The sequence below is a fragment of the Phyllobates terribilis genome, unplaced genomic scaffold (genome assembly GCF_046119375.1).
Source record: "Phyllobates terribilis strain yellow unplaced genomic scaffold, ASM4611937v1 Scaffold_4__5_contigs__length_816908805, whole genome shotgun sequence".
Lineage (NCBI taxonomy): Eukaryota > Metazoa > Chordata > Amphibia > Anura > Dendrobatidae > Phyllobates > Phyllobates terribilis.
In genome coordinates this window covers 732,032,493-732,042,704 of record NW_027362764.1, presented here as the reverse complement: position 1 = coordinate 732,042,704, position 10,212 = coordinate 732,032,493, and the positions used below count along the sequence as shown (strand labels likewise).

General features: G+C 39.5%; 1 protein-coding gene across 7 annotated transcripts in view; it reads left to right on the top strand.

The window, feature by feature from the left end:
* The first annotated feature begins 283 nt into the window (after window positions 1–283).
* The window catches only part of CSMD3 (CUB and Sushi multiple domains 3), a 2,085,767-nt gene continuing 2,075,838 nt past the window's right edge, over window positions 284–10,212 (top strand). For all 7 annotated transcript variants that reach the window (XM_073679791.1, XM_073679790.1, XM_073679789.1 and 4 more), the window contains exon 1: window positions 284–873. In XM_073679791.1, coding sequence (XP_073535892.1) covers window positions 711–873 — 163 coding nt within the window. In that variant the 5' untranslated portion in view covers window positions 284–710. The remainder of the gene's footprint in view (window positions 874–10,212) is intronic.

The window sequence follows — 10,212 nt, the reverse complement described above, 5'->3', positions numbered from 1 at the left end:
CCCTTACTTGCCCAGAATGTAATATTTTATTTGCTCCTGTCCCTCACTAAAGAAACTTGTCTGTTCTTCTAATTAACCCACTTTTGCCCATTCGTCCTCCTTTGGCATATTCTTCAGTATCCCCCACCCACATTGCATTCAGACTTGTTCATATCTTTTTTTTTTTATTAATCCTTGCAAAAAGATTAACAGCACCAGGATATATTCCAGCTCCAAGTGCAGAATTGATAGCTTTTATTATCTTCTGTATTTCTCCTTGAGGCGTCAGTGAAAATTCCAGGCATCTATTACAGTAGTGGACGAGGAGCTGTGCCAAGCGGCATTGATCCTCCTGTTGTTGCATTGCATTGCTTTGCCCCATGCTAATTATCAATTTATTTATTTTTGCGCCCACAATTGCGCACTCATAGGTGCTGTTTAACCCCTTGCCTGCTCCTCCCGTGTGATCTAGGATTTGGCCAGGAGGGAGGAGGGAAGAAGGAGGGAAAGGAGGGAATGGGAAGAAACAATCTAGTATCTTGATGCCCCTGTTGGAGAGATGGTTGAGTCCTCGTCAAGGTTGCTTTGGTATCTCAGAAACACCATTCACTCTGAGCTGTGACCAACAACAGCAACAACTGCGCTGCTCCTTGGCCAAGGGAAGAAGAAGAAGAGGACGAAGAAGAAGAAGAAGAAGGGAGGAGGAGGATTAGGAAATCTTAGAGGATAATATGAAAGCTATCTGCACCTGCACTCCAGCCAAGAAGACTGCAGAGCACTTAGGATGTATTAAATGTGGACCTGTGCACTCCCTATGTCTAAGGAAAATGGCAATGCAAAGTGGATTTACATTGTGTTACCTGGTTTTTATACTGATGCTTACATGTGTGAGAGGTAAGAACATGCACCTAGTCTTCTTCTGGCTATTTCTGGTAGAATAAAGCAGGGATGTGACTGCTGCTGAGGCTGAGGCTGCTGCTGCTGGAATAAGGGAGATGCATTTGCTTGCAAGCCTTTTACTGTTTAATGCAGTGATTGAAGCTGGGGCTGGATAAATATTCTTGCAGTATACTCATAAGGGGGAGATGTGAGTTGCTTCATCTATACATGCTGGAGAATCCGGGCAGAATAACCCCCCCACCCCAGTATCATCTTATTCTGTGTCTTCTCCATTCAGAACCTTTTCAGCCTTGTCACATATGTGTGTGCTGGAGTTAACCCTTGGTGCAAAGTTCTAAAGGATCTGACCCTAATCTAAAAAAAATAAATAAAATAATGAAGCAATAGGCATATGGTGCTGCTGATGGACTACAGGGATTGCTCTGTTAGTTATTGGGACATGGGATGTAGAGGAGTAGCAGCATGCTTGGTATTGTACTGAGCCACCATGGTTTTGCATGTTCTTCCATTGCTATTAGGACATGGGATAAGTGTCTTTATAGAGTCTATGGATACAGGTGCTGGGGAAATGTCATGTCACCAATTTCATATGTGTAATTCAGGAATATGGATGTTTCAGCTATCATAGGAGTGGGGTGGGGGGAGAATCTGTGCTCTGAATCTTAACACTGATCAGTCTACCCAATGAATTGACTGTCAGGAAGGGGCTAGCAAATGGCCATTATAGGCAACAAATAGAGCATTATGTGCAGCATTCTGCTCATATTCCCATTGAATGGCAACTGTGCACACAGCATTGTCACACTAGACCGTATTGATCATGCTGACTCGTATGCAGAAGCTCAGGCTGGTGACTTGTGCAGGCAGGAGAGGATGAAGAACAAGGAGCCACATCGTCCAACTTAATAGGCATTTTAGATTAAAGAAGCTTTTTTTATTTTTAACTCCATTGTGAATGTGATGTTGTGGAGCCTGCAGATGGGGGACCCCTTAGTCCCATTTGCATGCAATGGAAATGATAATCCATGTTCCAGAGGTTGGAGAGGTGGGGGGGTTACTTCATTGCATGCTATCTGACATTATATCTGAAGATAGGTAGCATGCCTGGAATTTTAATCTCCATTCTAATTACAGGAAGCTTTTGCTTTGATGCAGGTCTGGCGATGTAATGAAAGCAGTCAATAAACTGTCGGGGATTTTTTTTTTTTCTTTTCAATGAAATTCTTCTACCCATTGCAAAAATTGGAATCTAAAGAATAAAATATCAGTTTTGTAACATTCAAGTTTCCCTGGAATTCTAGAATATTTTTTTTTTTTTTTTTTTTAGCTTTTAGGCTTTTTATGATGCATTGTCTTTTTGTGGCTTTTAGACATTTTCAATTGTCGGTGACTTTTTCTAATGCAGGGACCTTGTTATAACAGATGATTATAGTGCTGCTCTGTGATTTGAAGACACAAGGAGGCAGCATCTTTCAAACTGAAAAGACCAGTCTGGGAAATGGGCTTTAAAAAAAAAAATATTTTTTTATTTTTTATCTTTGGAACAAAGTAACTTGTAATGATACCTGTTGATTGATGGAAAAATCAATATTTGGATCTGATTTACAAAATATCAAAAAGGATATAAGGCTTAATCACTGCTAGTGTCTTTTATGTCATTTCAGCCCCCTTTCATTTTCTATTGTGTTTATTCTTTTTTTTTTTTTTAGAATATCATGTTCTATTAAAAGCCATGATTTGTGCAATCAGTGTGAAATTGGCTGATTACATGACTGAAGGCAGCACCAGAAATGTCTGAGGGAAAGGAAAAGGGGTGTCAGGGACAAAAAAAAAAAGGCGGATGGCATGGGAATTTGGGAAATTAGGAAGCAGAAAACAGGTGGGGAGGAGGGATCGGAGAAATGTGGTGTAAATGAGACATGGAGATGAGCACACTGTGGGGAATGGAGAGGGAGAGGAGCAACAGGGCGGCACATACAGGGGACATGCTGGGGAATGGGAGTCAATTTAAACCAAATGGATCATGTGAATATTCAGAATGTAATTATCTCTGATGAAGAAGGTTATATATTAAGTAATATCTTCTGGTGGGGGAAAGTCATGGAGGGGTGGTGGGGTAGAAAAAAAAATCCTACTACTACTTATTACATATATTATATAAAATATATTATAATACTATAGTATAAATAATCTGCATAGCCATCTTCTAATAATTGCTCCAGCATATGAATGTGTAAGCATAGAAAGATAGATAGATGTGGAATATATATATATAGATAGAGAGATACACACATTTACATATATATATATATATATATACACACACACACATGTATACACATATATATATATATATTACATACACACACACTTTGTATATATATAAGTATATGTACAGCATATATATATATATATATATATACACACACACACATATGTGTACATATAAATATACATATATATGCAAATAGTGTGTATATATATATATAATATATACATATATATGTACTGTATATATATATGTATATACATATATATATATATATATACACAAACACATACACAATATATCTATCTATCTATCTATCTATCTATCTATCTATATATATATATATATATATATATACACACACACATACACACACATGTATAGGTATCTATGCATGTATCCATATACATGTATCTATGCCGCTACTGTCTATAGCTATATACCTGTGTGCATAAAACTTGAGCATTAGCAATTTATCAAGAGTAATATTTTTGTTTGCTACCTGGGTGTTATTTCCATTCCTGGAGATATGAATATGTAACCAGGCTCTCCAGTTTATTAATTAATTCCTATGGTATTTCTGCTCTGCTAGTAAATTGCATGCTCTGTGCCGGAGTGTGTTGGTTATAATGGATAGTACAGAGCAGAATGCATTCTTGCTGTGATGAACTTGATTTGGAAACCGATTTTCGACACATTGGTGGCTGCTACTTATGCTAATACGTGTCTTATATTATGAATTATTCCTTACCGGTGCAGAAGTAAAACCAGAAAGCAGTGTGCTCCATTTCAGATGAAGGTAATGACTTGCCCTCTGAAGAATAATCAGTATTATGAATAGCAGGCAAGCATGTAATGCAACACACTGCTCAGGATTCAGAAGAGAAAACAGTGGCGATCAGTAAAATGACATCTATTTTCCCATAGGGGGGCAAAATCAGAAAGCATTATATTTCTTCTGCATTTATTGGGATTCTCAGCAATTGTTCAAAATATGTCTCCTGGCTTATTAAACTCCAGCATTGAACCCCACTACTCCTACAACCTACTGAATGAATATGAGAAAGGAAATGCTAAAATCACCCTCAGCTACTTTTAAGTCTTTGTCATGTAAACATCTTGTAAAGTTGAAGACGAAAGATAAGTGGCCTCTGAACATTAAAAGTCTGCATACTTTGATAATCCCGGTTCACTTAGATCACTTAGATATTACCTCTGCATAGAATTATTATAAAAGCATATATCACAATTTACAGTGTAATAAGTACCGTGATAGCACAGTTCTTCAGGATGGGTATGTTGCTGTTGGTTGCTTTGAGTTCCAGCTAATGACTACATGCAGGGTCAGGGTGGCCCATTACAGTACCAGAAGATCTTCCAGTGGGCCAAGTTTCAGAATACAGATGGGCGGAATGATTTGCAGGACTTCGATCACTTGGCCAAGTCAGTAGTCTTTGGCCACTGGACGGGAAGCTCGTGAATGCCTTACCTTCCTGGATCCTCAGCTCGACTTTTGATTAACCCGACGCTGGCAAGATGTCACCTGTGTGCCAGACCACAATGATGACACCACGCCAAACTAGCTAATCAAAAACCATGATGGGATCCTACAAGTTAAGAGATTCACAAGCATCCCATAAAGTGGCCAGATCTACTGATCTTGTTAATGGACTGCAGTCTCGCAAATTGTTCTGTCCATCTCTACTTCAAAAATAGTAATGAGATCAAATACAAACTTTAGGTTTCCAATGTAAAATCTCTAATGGGCCCCCCAACTATAATGAGTCCTTAATAGTATTGGTCTTTTTATATGGGTCAAATGAACTATTTGGATCTCTCTACGTTCCAGATCCAACCCCAGAATTCATACACAACCACATTTGGAGCTGATTTTGATTCTTATTGTTAACCATTAGGTTCTATTTCTTAAGAAATTATTAAGTATTTGACCAATATGTTCTAAATGTGTAATGATCTTAAACACAGATATCCAGAGGTTGTCTAGTTATGGTAGGTGGGCTATCAATAGATTTTTTCCCAGCAGACACAATGAAACCTTTGTACGATACAGGCAGAATTTATTTGTTCCCTACCATTGAAGAATAGACCATTGGGCGAGATGATACATGTGTATATAAAGAGATAGTTCTCCAATGAATGTTCATTGATATTATAATGACCATCTCCTGTACTTTCAGGATATCAAGAATCAGGGAAATTAAATTTTTACAACTTTCCCAACTTCTACCTTATGTCCCTATTTTAGATGCAGAGTATTCTCAAATCTTCGATAATTCTACCTAAGAAAGCTATTTGTAATGATTATATTCAGTGATGTACAGTGTGGCACCCCAATATCTGTCAAGTATGGGCATGATGTACAGAAACAAAGTGAGCCAACATTCAAGTCTTACTTTTATTTTGGCTGACAAAATAGAAGGATCTGCAAAAACGTTTAGTGGTTCTGTAACAATTTAGTTGCGTATTCTTGTTAAAAAGCAAAATTAACATGTTGAAGATTAGTAAATTGTATATGAAATGTTAAATAAAGTTATATTAAATAGGGTAAATATGTTAAAACTACTCATTTTCATGTTCAAGTGTTTTGGAAAATGTGCTCTGCTAACTAAGGTGTGTGACTTAAGATTAAACAACTTGTATCAATTTTTTTTTATAAAATATGGCTTAAAAGTAATCTAGCCAACAGGTGGTGCAAATTTAGACAAAAAATGTGTAAATTTGCACCAAACTTAATATTAGACATGAACCATTCTGATAAATCTGGCGCACTTTCAATCTGTCTAGTGTAAGTTTGCACTGTCTAATTTTTGGACAGAATTAATAAATCTGACACAGATTATTAAAGAATAATAATCAAAATTTGTATCTTAATATAATGCAGTCGTCATATTATATAGCACTTTGTACATACAATTGCTCATTTTGCCTTTCTGCCCAGCTAATTATTTTCCATTTGGTCTATGACATCACATGACAAAAACTGACCAGCTGAATCCTTCTAAGTTCTATGTAGAAACAGAAAGGTTGTTTTCCCTGCATGAGTCATCACTGCAAAAGTCCCTGGCAGAAAGGAGGAGCCAAGCAGCTGGGTCAGGAGATGAAGAGAGGGATGACTCATGCAGGGAAGAGAGACTTCCTGTTTCTACATAAAGCACCAAAAGAGAAAAGAGAAGAATTAACTGAGTAGAAAGGCTAAATGAGCAATTGTAAGTGCACAGTGCTATATACACTGCTCAAAAAAATAAAAGGAACACTCAAATAACACATCCTAGATCTGAATGAATGAAATATTCTCATTGAATACATTGCTTTGTACAAAGTTGAATGTGCTGACAACAAAATCACACAAAAATCATCAATGGAAATAAAATTTATTAACCAATGGAGGCTTGGATTTGGAGTCACCCCCAAAATTGAAGTGGAAAAACACACCACAGGCTGATCCAACTTTGATGTAATGTCCTTAAAACAAGTCAAAATGAGGCTCAGAATTGTGTGTGGCCTCCACGTGCCTTTATGACCTCCCTACAACACCTGGGTACGCTCCTGATGAGGGTGCGGAAGGTCTCCTGTGGGATCTCCTCCCAGACCTGGACTAATGCATCCGCCAACTCCTGGACAGTCTGTGGTACAACGTGACATTGGTGGATGGAGCGAGAAATGATGTCCCAGATGTGCTCAATCAGATTCAGGTCTGGGGAACGGACGGGCCAGTCCATAGCTTCAATGCCTTCATCTTGCAGGAACTGCTGACACACTCCAGCCACATGAGGTCTGGCAATGTCCTGCATTAGGAGGAACCCAGGGCCAACCGCACCAGCATATGGTCTCACAAGGGGTCTGAGGATCTCATCTCGGTACCTAATGGCAGTCAGGCTACCTCTGGCAAGAACATGGAGGGCTGTGCGGCCCCCCAAAGAAATGCCACCCCACACCATTAATGACCCACTGCCAAACGGTCATGCTGAAGGATGTTGCAGGCAGCAGATCGCTCTCCATGGTGTCTCTAGACTCTGTCACGTCTGTCACATGTGCTCAGTTTGAGCCTGCTTTCATCTGTGAAGAGCACAGGGCACCAGTGGCAACTTTGCCAATCCTGGTGTTCTGTGGCAAATGCCAAGAGTCCTTTCACGGTGTTGGGCTCTGAGCACAACCCCCATCTGTGGATGTCGGGCCCTCATACCACCCCCATTGAGTCGATTTCTAACCATTTGTGCAGACACATGCACATTTGTTGCCTGCTGGAGATCATTTTGCAGGGCTCTGGCAGTGCTCCTCCTGTTCCTCCTTGCACAAAGGCGGAGGTTTATGTCCTGCTGCTGGGTTGTTGCCCTCCTACGGCCCCCTCCACATCTCCTGGTGTACTGGCCTTTCTCCTGGTAGCGCCTCCAGCCTCTGGACACTTCGCTGACAGACACAGCAAACCTTCTTGCCACAGCTCGCATTGATGTGCCATCCTGGATGAGCTGCACGACCTGAGCAAATTCTGTGGGTTGTAGAGTCCGTCTCATGCTACCACGAGTGTGAAAGCACAACCAACATTCAAAAGTGACCAAAACATCAGCCAGAAAGCAATGGTACTGAGATGTGGTCTGTTGTCCCCACCTGCAGAATGACTCTTTTATTGAGGGTGTCTTCATAATTGGCAATAATTTCCATCTATTGTCTATTCCATTTGCACAACAGCATGTGAAATTGATTGTCAATCAGTGTTGCTTCCTAAGTAGACAGTTTGATTTCACAGAAGTTTGATATACTTGGAGTTATATTCTGTTGTTTAAGTGCTCCCTTTATTTTTTTCAGCAGTGTATTATGATGACTGCAATATATTTAGAGGCTACAAACTACTGAGTGTTTCTTTAAATATAAGGACAGCTTTCTTATTGCATGTCCTCACCAAGGATGTGCCATTTCCAAGACCTTATAAATCTGCAATCAATAGATTCAAGGCTGACATGCTCATGTACTGAGTCATCTATCATGCCATCTTTGAATAGCAAATCACTGCTCACATGAACTTTCATTATGATAATATAAAATTACAAACAGTATGTGATTTGTATTCTAGTATATCATAAAACCATCCTATAATATACCATGGAAGCTTAGGTTGTTGGGTGGCTTAGCTCCTTAAAGAGTTGATGGAGAGCCAGAGCATACTATGATACATATCTTTTGTAATACTATATTTTAACATATATGAATAAATGATAAAAATGCAAATGGAATGAACAAAAGAGAAATCTAAATACAATCAATATTTGGTGTGACTGCCCTATACATTCAAAATAACATCAGTTCTTTTAGGTTCACTTGCATAGTTTTTGAAAGAACTCGGTAGGAGGGTTTTTCCAAACATCTTGGAGAACTAACCACAAATCTTCTGTGGATATAGGCTTTCACAAATCCTTTTGGCTCTTCATGTAACCTTAGACAAGCTCCATAATGATGAGATCATGATTCTGAGGGGGCTACATATATCATCACTTCTAGGACTTTGTTCTTCTTTATGTTGAGATTGGCTGTATGTTTGGAATTGTTGTCTTACCGAAGAATAAAATTGGAGCCAATCAGACACTTCCCTGATGGTACTGCATGATGAATAATTATAGGTTTGCATTTCTCAGTATTGAACAACCCCCCAAATTTCAAATTCAATTTGCTGAAATGCAGCCTCAAACTTTGCAACATGCTTCACTGTTCCTGCAAACCTTCATAATTGTACCTCTTTCCTGCCATTCAGCGAAAAAATTGCCTTCTGTTACAGCTACATTTTTCACATTTTGACTAGATTAGATCACCTGCTGCCATTTTTTTGTATCCAAATTCACCAGATTCCTGTTTTCATATGTAGTTGAGTAACTTGGTCTTGTTTCCATTTCAAGGATATAGCTTTTAGGCACAATTCTTCCATGTAGGCCACTTCTGGCCAAACTTCTCCAAAAATGAGATGAGTTTAGCTGGGTCACACTGTTTGCTGCCAAGTCTGAGCTAGTGGTACTGCTGGACATCTTTCGATTTCAAAGGGAAGTAAGCTTAATGTGTCTTTCATCTGCTACATAAGTTTCATTAGCCGACCACCAGGAGTACAGTCTCCAACATTGCCTGTTTTTCTGAACTTCTTCAAAAAAGCTTGAACAGCACATCTTGAAAACCCAGTCTGCGTTGAAGTCTTTGTCTGGGAGGGAAATTCAGAACAACTACCTTGTGTCTGGTTGATTTGTTCAGTATTTCCATGGTGTGTGACCTATGAAATAAAACTGTCTTCCACGACCTCACCTCTGGAGTAGAGCGTCGCTGCTCCTCACCCAGTTTCAAACCTCCTAAACAGCTATTTCTATTTCCGTTAATGACTAATTTTCAACCTACATATAAAGATGATGATCATTGTCAACTCTTTGACATAATTGGTTACTCATACACCTGACTAAAATCCTACAAAATTTCAGACTTTGTTCAAGTGTTCCTAAAAGAATTGAGAATCGATTCTGTTTTGAAGGCAAAATGTGGTCACACCAAATATTGATTTGACTTAGATTTCTCACTTGTTTATTCGCTTTGCATTTTGGGCATTTATCCAAATAAACTATTAACACTTCTATAGTATATGACAATTCTGAAGTTGCACATGGTGTACAGAATATGACCCTGTCTATCTCCTGACCAGCATCAGGAGTATGGGATAGTGCAGGTGTTAGGTGTTGGGCTGGATCTGAAATTGGGTTAGAATCATCAGTGGATTCTGTGGTCTCCCATTCTGGTCCAGCCAGGGCAGATGCTGATCAGCATCGCATCAGGCCCAACGCCTAGCTAGTGCACAAGATGTACAAGCTGTCCCTTGAGTCTTTGTTCCTAGTAGTGTTAAGCATAGGTTGCGGAGGGGAACAGGGCTGCCACAGTCTAAGTCTAGGGTGCACTGCACTGAGCATGCCCGTGACATGGCGGACCGTGATTGGTGGTTTTGTGTCAGCTGATCCGGTGACCTGGTACCGCCTGATTGGCCGCGGGTGATGTCATCAGTAGTGCTACTAATAATGTGACTG